This window comes from Schistocerca serialis, chromosome 1, assembly GCF_023864345.2.
Source record: "Schistocerca serialis cubense isolate TAMUIC-IGC-003099 chromosome 1, iqSchSeri2.2, whole genome shotgun sequence".
Taxonomy (NCBI): Eukaryota; Metazoa; Arthropoda; class Insecta; order Orthoptera; family Acrididae; genus Schistocerca; species Schistocerca serialis.
The window spans coordinates 1,053,627,978-1,053,641,090 of NC_064638.1; the positions used below are offsets into that span (position 1 = coordinate 1,053,627,978).

Here is a 13,113-nt window from a genome sequence, read left to right on the forward strand (position 1 = left end):
TTCTCTCCAAAACAGACCATGAAAGTCAGTAACGTTAAGATTTGGTGACTGTGTTGGCCAGGGGAGATGCGACAGTTCGTCTTCGTGTTCACAAAACCAGTGTGGACTTTGCGAGCTGTGAGTACAGGAGCCCTGACGTCTTGGAAAACAGCATCGCCATTGGGGAACAAACATTTTACCCAAGGATATATCTGATCAGCCAAAATAGTCACGTAATCATTAACAGCAGTGCGGCCTTGCAAAGTAACGAAGTGGCCCATTGAATAATGCGATATGGCTGACCAAATTGGCACCGAATCCCCCACAATTTATCTCTCTTTGGACGTAAATTCCGTCAGAAGTTGCAAACAGTAAGAAATATGATTAATCCAACCAAATGACTTTCTTCCATTGCTTCACAGCCCAGGTTTTATGTCTTTGGCATTTGCATCACTGATGAGTTGTTTTGGAATTCCGGCTCGTCCTGCAATTTCCAGATTATGGAACTCCCTTAGTGTTTTTTTGGTGCAGACGGGGTTCGCGAGCGCAACATTCAGTTATTCAGTGACGTTTGCAGCTGTCGTACTTTTAATTTTCGTCATGGTCCTCTTCAGTAACCGTTTGTTATGATCACAACCCACAATGTCGTCCGCGTTGTGACGAAGCGGATGTAGTTTTCCTGCTTTCCCTCTACAGATAAAATCTTCAGTACACTGTGTCTTGAAACACCAAACACTTCGGCTACTTTGGTCACGGAAGCATACACCATCCATGCACAATTTTCACCCGTTCGGAATCACTTAGCGCCGACAAATGCACTCACAATAAACAGAACATTGTTTTGACCGTGAGTGACAACGTATTGAGGACATTGCACATGCTTTGCCAGCATCAGAATTTATGTTTAAGCATGCATTTCCCTTGGTGTTTCTATATATTTGTCCGACCCCTGTAAATACCCCGTGATCATCAGCGCATGGTATTTTTCATATGAATTTTTTGTGTAGGGTTTATCTAGCAGCTGATAATAGTCAATGGTTCAAATGGCTCTGAGCACTATGGGACTCAACTGCTGTGGTCATCAGTCCCCTAGCACTCAGAACTACTTAAACCTAACTAACCTAAGGACATCACACACATCCACGCCCGAGGCAGGATTCGAACCTGCGACCGTAGCCGTCACGCGGCTCCAGACTGAAGCGTCTAGAACCGCACGGCGTAATAGTCAATGTTTTCAGTGGATAGATAGATTATTTTTATTTTACTATTTGATAAACCGTTATTTATTTGTGAAAAATCACAGTTTGTAACACATTTAGATATTATAACAAAGTGTTATTTGCTGTAAAATGGTCTAAAGAAAGAAGCTGATGTTTGTTTATGGTTATAGAAATAGAAGTGTCCACGCATTTCTCATGCAGATAACACGTAAAATTTCGAGATAATGATAACTTAATTAGGAAGAAACCTCACATATCATACAACAAAAAAATGGAAAAGTTACGTTAATTACAGAGTATTTCTAATCAAACTTTATGAAAAACGATATGAAATGAAGTTCACATGAAACTCAAGATATTCTAGAGCAAACTATTTGCAAACTTGTGCAAACTATTTGGGTTTTCCTCATTCTGTCTGGAACCGCGCGACCGCTACGGTCGCAGGTTCGAATCCTGCCTCTGGCATGGATGTGTGTGATGTCCCTAGGTTAGTTAGGTTTAAGTAGTTCTACGTTCTAGGGGGCTGATGACCTCAGAAGTTAAGTCTCATAGTGCTCAGAGCCATTTGAACCATTTTTCCTCGTTCTGACTGTTATTCCCCTTAAGTTTCAAATGGGAACTCCCGCAGCGGCTACTGTCTTTATTATTTGATCTCCTAACAAGTTACAAGTTAACGTAATTTTACAACATCAAGGTTCATACCGATTGCCCCCGATTCTGATGTTTAGTAGTTGCGTTCTTCCTTTTACGGAAGAAATAATCATGTAATTTCTCTGTAGTTCAGATCTTATTTATGTTTCGCACTGAAACCAGCACAGAGCGAGCACGTCTTCAGGGCGCTGCTTATAACTAGATAAAAATTCATGCGATATTGGATGTATTCATTAAAAAAAAATAACAAAACTTTTTCTACCGTTAGTTCCAGCGTGTAAAGTATAAATGATTTTGGTGCTGATATTGATGTCTTCAGTTGATAAAGCAGTTGCTTAAATGTATACGACTGTATATCACCTAGTTGGGTTTTGATATTCATAAAATAAATTTTATAATAATTACGTATAGCCTTTGAAAAGGTACTTGCCAGAATGTAATACTTAACTTAAAAAGTAATAAATAACTAGTAAACACTTCACTGCTCTTATTCGCGTATTTTTAATCTTTACTTAGAGTAAACCTGTGTAGATGATACAGGTATCAAAAAATGCTTCATGTCGAATAATTGCGTCTAGCAGAAAACTACTGGTTATCGTTGTACAGTTTTTAAGTTTCATATATCTTTTACAAAAACTGAAAAAATTCTTAACACACTCATTGACACTTGCCGTGGCCTCGAACTCCGAACTGCCTCCTATTTACTTAACATATTTTAGTCTCGTTTGGGGGCCTCTAAATCTCGAGGGCCTCGAAATATAGCCTCAAAAACCAGAAGTCCGCCACCCGCTAAAGTTTTTGTATTTACTAACTCTTAACAGTTAAAGTAATAAGGTTGTAATTCCATAGTACGACGGTGGATACAGACGATATTTCTGTGTGAAGATTGTAGCACTGGAGCAAAATTAACTTTCAACGCACATCCCAGTCCCTACATTCCAGATGGATGATCTGACACACTGAAGAGCAGAATTACTTTCTTTATAGGATTATAAATAACTATAAAATAAACCGATGACATAAACATAGGAATTCATCTCTGGGAGGATAATAAGAGTGGAAACTTGTCACATAAAGAATATATTTCGTAAGTTATTTATTTATTTGCATATTTAATTTGAATTATTTTTATCTAAATGGTATGGAACAAGTAAGTTTACAAAATACGTATACATTAGTTTTGACATGAAGTAGCATATCATTTTTCAGTCCTAAAAATGTAACTAAACTTAATGCTAGGTCCTCTTTTATTACTAGCAATGATTTTTAAAATAAAACTTCGTCTATCGAACGAAAGGATTTATCCAGAAGAAATGATTTTAGTTTAGAATTAAAACTTGATTTATGGCCTGTCGTACTTTTTTGGTATTCGAGAAATGATCAAACATTTTTGTTTGTATATATTGCGCTCCTTTCTAAGATAATGTCAGCTTTAGTGACGAGTAATTAAGGTAAATTGCGAAGGTGCAGTTAAAACTCAAAACTCCTTAAGAAGTATGTTCAAGATGACTGTGGGTGAGCACCACATATTATTCTGCTTGCTTCTGTGCAATCAATATTTTCCTTCTAAATGATGAGTACAATTATGCTAGCAGGCTGATCCATTTGTTTTCAGGACTAGCAATTATACGAAGAACAAAAATAGCTAAACTTAACTGCTTCAGCAGCTCAGTAATTTGTTTACTCCAGTTCAGGTTTTCATCAGTATGTACATCCGAAGATCTGGATCGTTCCACCCTGTTTACTGACTCCTGTTCGTGTGCTACATCAGTTGTTATTATGACTATTTGTTGTGTTGAATTAAATACCATGCGTTTTCTAAAACTAAGGGAGACTTCATTTTCAGAGAATCGCTTAACAATTCTTTGAAAAACATCATTAGTAATTTCTTCTGTTGCTTTCTATCTGATAGAATTTGTTAAAACATTAATATAGTTTGCGAAAAGTAGTTATTTTGCCTGATGAACGTCAGGTAGAAGGTCTTCATATATATGAAGAACAGGAGTGGATTCATAATTGAATCCCGTGAAATTACTTTCATAATTTGTCCCCAGTCACAAGAATGTTATTTCCTTTTAACCATGTTTGAGCTGAAAGTTCCTCGTTGATTAAAATTGTGCGCCGGGGCGATATTCGAACTCTAGACCTTTGCCTTTCGTGGGTAAGTACTCACCAACTAAGGTATCGAAGCACGACTCTCGGCCCGTCCTCACAGCTTTACTTCCGCCAGTATCTCGTCTCCTACATTCCAAACTTCACAGAAGCTCTCCTGAGAAACTTGCAGGACTAGCACTCAAGGAAGAAAGATACTGCGGGGACAATGGTTAGCCACAGCCAGGGCTATATCCTTGGGTAGCTCAGTCGAAGATCACTTACCCGCGAAAGGCAGAGGTCGCAATTTGGAGTCCGGGCTCGGCACACAGTTTTAATCTGACAGCAAGTTTAATATCAGCGCACACTCCGCTGCAGAGTGAAAAGTTCATTTTGGAACGTTTGAACGTTTGAACAAATATCGTATGTCCCACTGTCTACATCGTTACATCGTAGTTCACTGAATTCATGACATAACGCTCGCAACGTTACTTGGAGTCTGGCAACAGGGAGAATGAGACAACGGGGAGTCGAGACCAGTGCTGCTATCGTCGAGTACCCACCAATTCACTGAATGTGAATTCCCTGGCATCAGCTGTATTAGGTAAAGGTCTGATACCCAGTAGTGACACATGAAAATTCGTACCTGACTAGGACAGGAACCTAGATTTCCCCGTTATCGCGAGTGGTCGTCTTAACCACTTTAGCTATCCGTCCACGTCTCACGCCTCCCGGACCGACCCAAACCTCATTATAAAACAGTCTCCAACCTTATAGCCGAAATGGTTAAGACGACCGCTGGCGATAAGCGGGAAATCCGGGTTTGTGTCCGACACAAATTTTCATATACTCCCCGGACTTAAGTCCTTGTGACTTTGATTTGATTCCGAAGGTGAAGGAACCACTTCGAGGCATTCGCTTCAGAAATGTTCCAGAGAGTCGACAGGCAGTAGACCGCCCCATTTGCACCATCAACAGAACAGACTCTGCTAACGGTATACTACGCCTTCCATATTGCTGGCAACGGGTTCTACACAACAATGGTGACTTCTTTGAAGGACAGTAACAGGTGCAAACATGTAACTCTTTTGTATCGGTTATGAATAAATAGTTGCCACTATTTAAGTTCCAAACGTCGTATATAAACGATTTAGGAGACAATCTGAGCAGCCATCTTAGGTTCTTTGCTGTCGTTTATCGCCTAATAAAGTTGTCAGAAGGTAAAGAAAAATTGCAAAACGATTTATAAAAGATATCCGTGTGGTGCAAAAATTGGCAATTGACCCTAAATGATGAAAAGTGTGAGGTCATCCACATGAGTGCTAAAAGAATCCGTTAAATATCGATTTCACGATAACTCAATCAAATCTTAAGGCCGTAAATTGAACTAAATACCTAGGATTTACCATTACGAACAATTTAAATTGGAAAGAACACATAGAAAATATTGTGGGGAAGGCAATCCAAAGACTACGTTTTATTGGCAGAACAGTTATAAAATGTAGCAGATCTACTAAAGAGACTGCCTATCCTATGCTTGTCCGTCCTGTTTTGGAGTACTGCTATTTAGTGTGGCATCCTTACCAGACAGGGTTAACGGAGTACATCGAGGAAGTTCAAAGAAGAGCAGCACGTTTTGTATTATTGAGAAATGGGGGAGAGTGTGTCATGGACATGATTTGGTGTGGACATCATTAAAACAAAGGCGCTTCTCGTTGCGGCGGGATCTTCTTGCAAAATTTCATTCACCAACTTTCTCCTCCTGTTGCGAAAATACGTAGGCAGAATGAAAAGTAACGCCTCCACGTTAGTTAATTGGGTTTGGATGAGAATATTTTAATAACTAAAACGCAGAAATAATCCTTAGATTGTGCTCTTTAATTAACCAATATTCATTTTCCATTAATAACCAGGCAATTGGATACATTTCTGCCAACCATGGTTCAAATGGCTTTAAACACAACATCTGAGGTCATCAGTCGCCTAGACTTAAAACTACTTAAAACTAACTAACCTAAGGACATCACACACATCCATGCCCGAGGCAGGATTCGAAACTGCGACCGCAGCAGCAGCGCGGTTCCGGACTTAAGCGCCTAGAACCGCTCGACCACAGCGGCCGGCTGTCAACGATGAACAAGATTTCTGAAGCCATCACGGAAGAAGTCGACACTCGTTTCCCGCACCCGGGTTCCCGGGTTCGATTCCTGGCGGGGTCAGGGATTTTCTCTGCCTCGTGATGACTGGGCGTTGTGTGATGTCCTTAGGTTAGTTAGGTTTAAGTAGTTCTAAGTTCTAGGGGACTGATGACCATAGGTGTTAAGTCCCATAGTGCTCAGAGCCATTTGAACCATTTTTGACACTCTCTTTCCGCAACCACAGTCTCACAGTTCTCTCAACGTCTTCATCAGAAGCATAATGATGTCCCCGCAGATCGTCTTTCATTGTCGAGAACAGATGCAAGTCAGACGGTGCTAAATCTGGTCTGCTAAATCTGGTCTGTATGGAGAGTGGCACTCTGGTGTGGCACGTGAAGTGTCTGGTTTGGCACTGTCATGCTGCAGGAAAATGCTGCGAACCACACGTTCTTGTGAAATGCCGATTGTGCTTGCAATTTCTCTCTGAGTGATACGATCGTCCCGAATCAATCTGTCAACATTTTGCTTGTGAAACTCGCTGGTTGCTGTCACAGGACGTCCAACTCTTTGTTTGTTACGCATGTCAGATGTCCCCGCTTCAACATCTTTAAACTTACTCGTCCAACGACGCAAAGTACTCACATCAACACAATCAACTTAAACTGCTTTCATTCTCTGACGAATCTCCTTTGGGGTGACACCTTCTGCTGTCAAGAATTCAATGACTGCACGTTGTTTAAATCGCTTTGACCGACCGTTTGCGCAGGATTCCGTACTTTACACTGTAGCAACACAAACGTTCAGTGCTAAGGCTTCCCGCCAACTGGAGCTGTAGAGAAAAGGCTACGGAACAAGCCAGTATCTGCCGCATACCAATGATGCCAACTGTTGAATAGTTACGAAGGTGGAGGCATTACGTTTCAGTCAACTCTCGTATTTTGTTCACGCCGACCTACATAGGGAGAAACGATAATGATAATAAAATGAGGGAAATCAGAGCTCACACGGAAAGATGTAGGAGTTCGTTTCTTCCGCGAGCTGCTCGATAGTGGAATAATAGAGAATTACTGTGAAGGTGGTTCGATGAACCCTCTGGCAGGGACTCAAATGTGATCAGCAGAGTATCTATGTAGATGTATCCGCAGATGCGGAATGGGCACACACCTGCTGTGGACACCTAGAGACACTACTGGCTATTAAAATTGCTACACCAGGAAGAAATGCAGATGATAAACGGGTATTCGTTGGACAAATATATTATACTAGAACTGACATGTGATTAAATTTTCACGCAATTTGGGTTCATAGATTCTGAGAAATCAGTACCCAGAACCACCACCTCTGGCCGTAATAACGGCCTTGATACGCCTGGGCATTGAGTCAAACACAGCTTGGATGGCGTGTACAGGTACAGCTGCCCATGCAGCTTCAACACAATACCACAGTTCATCAAGAGTAGTGACTGGGCTATTGTGACGAGCCAGTTGCTCGGCCACCATTGACTGGCGTTTTCAATTGGTGAGAGATCTGGAGAATGTGCTGGCCAGGGCAGCAGTCGAACATTTTCTGTAAGGAGAAAGGCCCGTACAGGACCTGCAACATGCGGACGTTCATTATGCTGCTGAAATGTAGGGTTTCGCAGGGATCGAATGAAGGGTAGAGCCACTGGTCGTAACACATCTGAAATGTAACGTCCACTGTTCAAAGTGCCGTCAATGCGAACAAGAGGTGATCGACACGTGTAACCAATGGCACCGCATACCATCATACCCTACGACGAATACACGCTTCCAATGTACGTTTACCGCGTTGCCGCCAAACACGGATGCGACCATCATGATGCCGTAAACAGAACCTGGATTCATCCGAAAAAATGACGTTTTACCATTCGTGCACCCAGGTTCGTCGTTGAGTACACCATCGCAGGTGCTCCTGTCTGTGATGCAGCGTCAAAGGTAACCGCAGCCATGATCTCCGAGCTGATAGTTCATGCTGCTGCAAACGTCGTCGAACTGTTCGTGGAGACGGTTGTTGTCTTGCAGACGTCCTCATCTGTTGACTCAGGGATCGAGACGTGGCTGCACGATCCGTTACAGCCATGCGGGTAAGATGCCTGTTATCTCGATTGCTAGTGGTACGAGGCCGTTGGGATCCAGCACGGCGTTCCGTATTACCCTCCTGAACCCACCGGTTCCATATTCTGCTAACAGTCACTGGATCTCGACCAACAAGAACAGCAATGTCGCGATACGATAAACCGCAATCGCGATAGGCTACAATCCGACCTTTATCAAAGTCGGAAACGTGATGGTACTCATTTCTCCTCCTTACAGACGCATCACAACAACGTTTTACCAGACAACGCAGTTCAACTGCTGTTTGTGTGTGAGAAATCTGTTGGAAACTTTCCTCCTGTCAGCACGTTGTAGGTGTCGCCACCGGCGCCAACCTTGTGTGAATGTTCTGAAACGCTAATCATTTGCATATCACAGCATCTTCTTCCTGTCGGTTAGATTTCGCTTCTGTAGCACGTCATCTTCGTGGTGTAGCAATTTTAATGGCCAGTAGTGTGTTTCCTTACGCAAGTGACGAGAGCGCGCCGCTTGGTCGGTTGCAGGTTTGACGACGCGGCCGACATGATGGACGACAGCGTGCCCGGCCCGCTGGGCGAGTCCCTGTCGGACAGCCTGGTGGAGCAGGACGTGATGCTGGAGATGTGACCCCCGCTGCTGCAGGACAGCGGACACTGGAGCGAGCCGCCGGATACCTTCAGCAGCAGCAGCAGCGCGGGCAGCGCCTGCGTCTGGAAGTGACGTCACACTGTGTGTCCGCTGCGATGCCTTCCTGGAGGAGGTCGTTCTGACTCGCTGTGACGTGGTTGCGAGTGAGGTGGTTGGAGCAGACGCTAACCTGGATTTCTTAAGGGTGTCACTGCTGCTGTATCGTGAACCGAACAGTGGAATCTACGGTTTTATGAGTCTGGCTCATGTACTTTCTTTTACACTAACGTCCGCCATTTCTGAGACCGAGAAACTAAATTATAGGACTCCTTTTTTTCTCAGTGACGAGCCTTTTATTTAGGTGCAAAATAAGAGTTGTTTTGGAGAAGAGGAGTGGGCTGCTTGACCAGTAACGTACTGCCATTTGTAGCTTCCATTAGTACCGAGGTGCAACGGAGCACACTTGGAGCTGGAATTCTTTTGTGTAACTTTACGAGTAATTCAAACGACTAATCTGTCGTGAAAGTATTGGCGACAGCAGGAGCATAACAGCAATAAACTTTACAATGAACATGACGCATTACTTCCATTCATTTCGTTCTCGTTACAATGAACGTGAGTAATAGCTTTCATTCATTTCGTTTTCGTATTCAAAGCGAAATACAATTGATTACAGATTAGTATAGATATCAAATGAAGCAATATCGTAATACAGCGCCGATCGGGAACTTAACCTCCATAAGTTAGATACGAAGAAAACATCTTTTCCATAGCTTTGATCCGTTGAAAAAAAGCAATAATTTTTCGTATAACTACACAACTTGGCTGAATATGACGGAAAGATCATCACTGACTCACCTCGCTTTTGGTTACAATTCGTGATATTTTTCATGTCTCCGACGTGCGCGGTTATGAGATTTCCTGTTAAAATATATAGTGTGGCTCGCGACAGGTAAATATTATAGTCCTTACGTTTTACACAATCCAGTATTCCTTTTACTATGCGCCCTTCATAAAGGGTAACTTTGGAACAGGAGATGTCATCACAACCGAATTTTCTCCTCATCACACTAATTCACACGCAATAACGAAAACGATTGGGAATACAGGAAACATTTTTGGCTCTTAGTTCGATTTCAGCAAATTCTGAAGGGTATGTATATCCGTCAGCGTGGGATACGAGTTTTGTTAGTCAGATAGTAAGCGAAAATACATGCTGAGTAACGCCACAGGACAGCTCGACCACGACGTCCCTTCGATGACTGACATTCAAAGTGCAAGCGAAGTGCCTCCTCAGAAGAAAAGTAGTTTAGCGTAAATACGTGACACTAAATTAAACAGTGTTGTGTCAGAAGTAATTCGATATAGTTATTGTTCTAACAGTGACATTTGTGTTGTCGGATGGAAGGACCAGAAACAGAAAAAGAGAAGGGAATGTTTTGATAAAGCTTTTAAAGAACAGCTCCGTATACGTATGGTTTTAAGCAAAGTATATTTAGGTCTCATTTGTAACGATCCATTTCAGACTAACAGCCGTATTTTCTGATAGAATTAACGCTTGTTTTTCATAATAACGTTTGGAAACAATCGTAAGTCTATAGAGACTGATTTCGGATTTGTACTGGATAACATTTATTGCACGGGTATTTGTGGAGGCTGTGCGCACTGCTGTAACATTTTTGTAATGCTTTTTGTATAAGCTTGTTTGAATCGATTTCAGCGATTACCGTCGTCCTGTTTAACCGGAGACTGTGCGATGGCATGTGCTACAAAATGTCCAGATAACTCAATTATAATACACAGTAAAACGTCACTGAAGACAAAATTACAATTTTAAATCATCGAAGAATTCGTAGCTTTAACTGGTGTTTGTAATGTTGTGTTTCATCAATAGCAAAATACTTGAGAACTGAGTTTTCTATGTGAAGCAATTTAATGTGCGCGCGCGTCAAAACTCGCCTTGAAACATTAATGAAACAAATGCTGAAAGTTAGGTTTTTTACACAGCCTGCGTTTTGTTGCGAGAAGAACTGAAGATGCATCATTTCTCTCCAAGAAATGAAATTTGACGAAATGAAATTTGACGAAATGAAATTCTCCTTTGTTACAACAATAGTTGGCTACAATGAATATGTCATGATGCCTATTTTTATTTTTTTCAAGTGAATTTTCCTTGCTTCTCACACGGGAAACTAGTAAGAGTTCTGTGGATCCTGCAAGTTAACTGTGCTGTTCTTGTATATATTTGAAATAAATCTTTTTATTAATTAACAATGATTCGACATTGCCTTACCTCAAATAAGTTCTTCTATAACTGTCTAAAACATTTTTTATGCTTACCGTTATTTTCAGCAATAAATCGATTAGGAAAAATGTTGTATTGAAAGGACGAACTATAAAGACGTCTGTCAAGCTCCGCTCTGCCACGAGAGACTGCGGCACTGAACCCCCCCCCCCTCCCCCCCTCCACCTCCCCGTCTTCCTCCCCCCCGAGATGCTGTTATCAGATAGTAATTCAACTCAATGAAATCTTGACTTTTTGGTTTTTGATATTAACAATCGCCCAGAATACAAACAGAATGTAGTACGTACTTATCAATCTTTTACCTGACAGTATGTTTTAACGCAATCGGATATAAACAAAACAGTTAAATACACATATAGCACTTTCCGGTGACACTGATTAAGCAGGACGCAATTAGAAAGTAATGTGGGCGTACACATACAGCTTGACATGTGCACGTAGCTGTCCATATACAGATCTCTTACGACCGTACCATTTCCAGAGACACATAATAGGGCTCTTCAAGTTTCGGACATTGACATTACTTGTTCGACACATGCCTGCGGAGCGAAATGTCATACTTCTCCTGGTAAACTCTTTATTTGTGTGGCCGTAGTGTCCGTAGTTGCTTTATAATTCTTGAGAGTATTTTTGTTTTGTAGTTTCAACCACAAACTATACCTTTCTCGTGTTTTAAGTAGCTCGCGAAACAGCAGTCATCATAGACTACAATTGGCAGCATATGCGGTGTTGACAGAAAAACACGACGTAAACGAAAGTTTTGAAGAGAAATGTACCGAAGGACTTGGAGGTAAGTGATAAAAGAAGTGCATGAACTATTTACGGAAATGATATTTTAATCATTCATGCTGAGAAAAGACAAAAAATGAAGAGATTAATGGCTATGGGAACATATTAAAAAAGTACGAAGGTAAGTCAATTATTATCGGCAATTTAGTTACATTTATGTGTATTTTGGTAGTACTGTCGTTTATGTTGATGATGCATGCTTCGTTTATTTGTTGTTATATCTTTGCAGTTTTCAAGCTGCTAGATTAGTATCGGTACCGTGCTGTTAATCTTGGCTGCTCCGCTGTCTGTTTGCACCAAAGAAGAGCAACGTTTAGTGATCCGTTTTTTGTGGTCGGAAGGCGTATCAGTGGCCGAAATTCATCGAAGACTTTCGGTACAGTATGGGAACAGTGCTTTGCCACAACGGAGTGTCTACGAATGGATTGAAAAATTCCGAAATGGTCGCACAAGTGTTATGCACGGTGAAGGAGCCGGACGACCGTTTACGCCACAAATGAACGATTGGGGGTTCACGTGAAATGATTCTGTTAGATACACGATTAACTATTGACGAAGTGGCAGATCGTCTGAAAATTAGTCATGGTTCTGCCTACGAAATCATCCACAACAGACTTGTGTTTCATAAATTTTGTGCAAGATGGGTCCCAAAACAACTCACAGAGTTGCGTAAACAAACGCATTTGGACATCTACAAAAAACATTTGGATTGCTATGGAAACGAAGGGGACAACGTCTTGGACAGCATCATTACTGGTGACGAAACATGGATCCATCATTACGAGCTGGAGAGTAAGCGGCAGAGTACGGAATGGAAACATCCAAATTCGCTGTACAAGAAAAAGTTCAAGACCCAACCGTCTGCAGAAAAACCAATGCTTACGGTTTGTTGGGAAGCACAAGGTCCAGTACTGGAACATTATGGGGAAAGGGGCACAACAATAAGCAGTGTACGTTACAGTGAGATGCGTACTGCCAGGCTAAAGCCTGCAATTCGAAGCAAAAGCCGAGGATTGCTTTCAAAAGGTGTTTTGTTGTTGCACGACATGCCCGTCCGCATACTGCTGCCCACACTGCTGAAACGCTCCAGAAACTCAAATTTGAGGTACTGGATCATCATATAGTCCCGATCTTGCCCCTCTCGACTATCACTTGTTTGGTCCACTGAAAAAGGCATTAAGAGGCCGTCGATTTGCCTCGGACGAAGCAGTGAAAGAAGC

At 41.9% G+C, this 13,113-nt stretch overlaps 1 protein-coding gene across 1 annotated transcript in view; it reads left to right on the forward strand.

The window, feature by feature from the left end:
- Window positions 1-11,073, forward strand: part of LOC126415407 (uncharacterized) — a 514,961-nt gene extending 503,888 nt beyond the window's left edge. The window contains exon 6 of the mRNA XM_050083429.1: window positions 8,697-11,073. Within this exon, the coding sequence (XP_049939386.1) occupies window positions 8,697-8,799 (103 nt within the window). The 3' untranslated portion in view covers window positions 8,800-11,073. The remainder of the gene's footprint in view (window positions 1-8,696) is intronic.
- The last annotated feature ends 2,040 nt before the right edge of the window (window positions 11,074-13,113 follow it).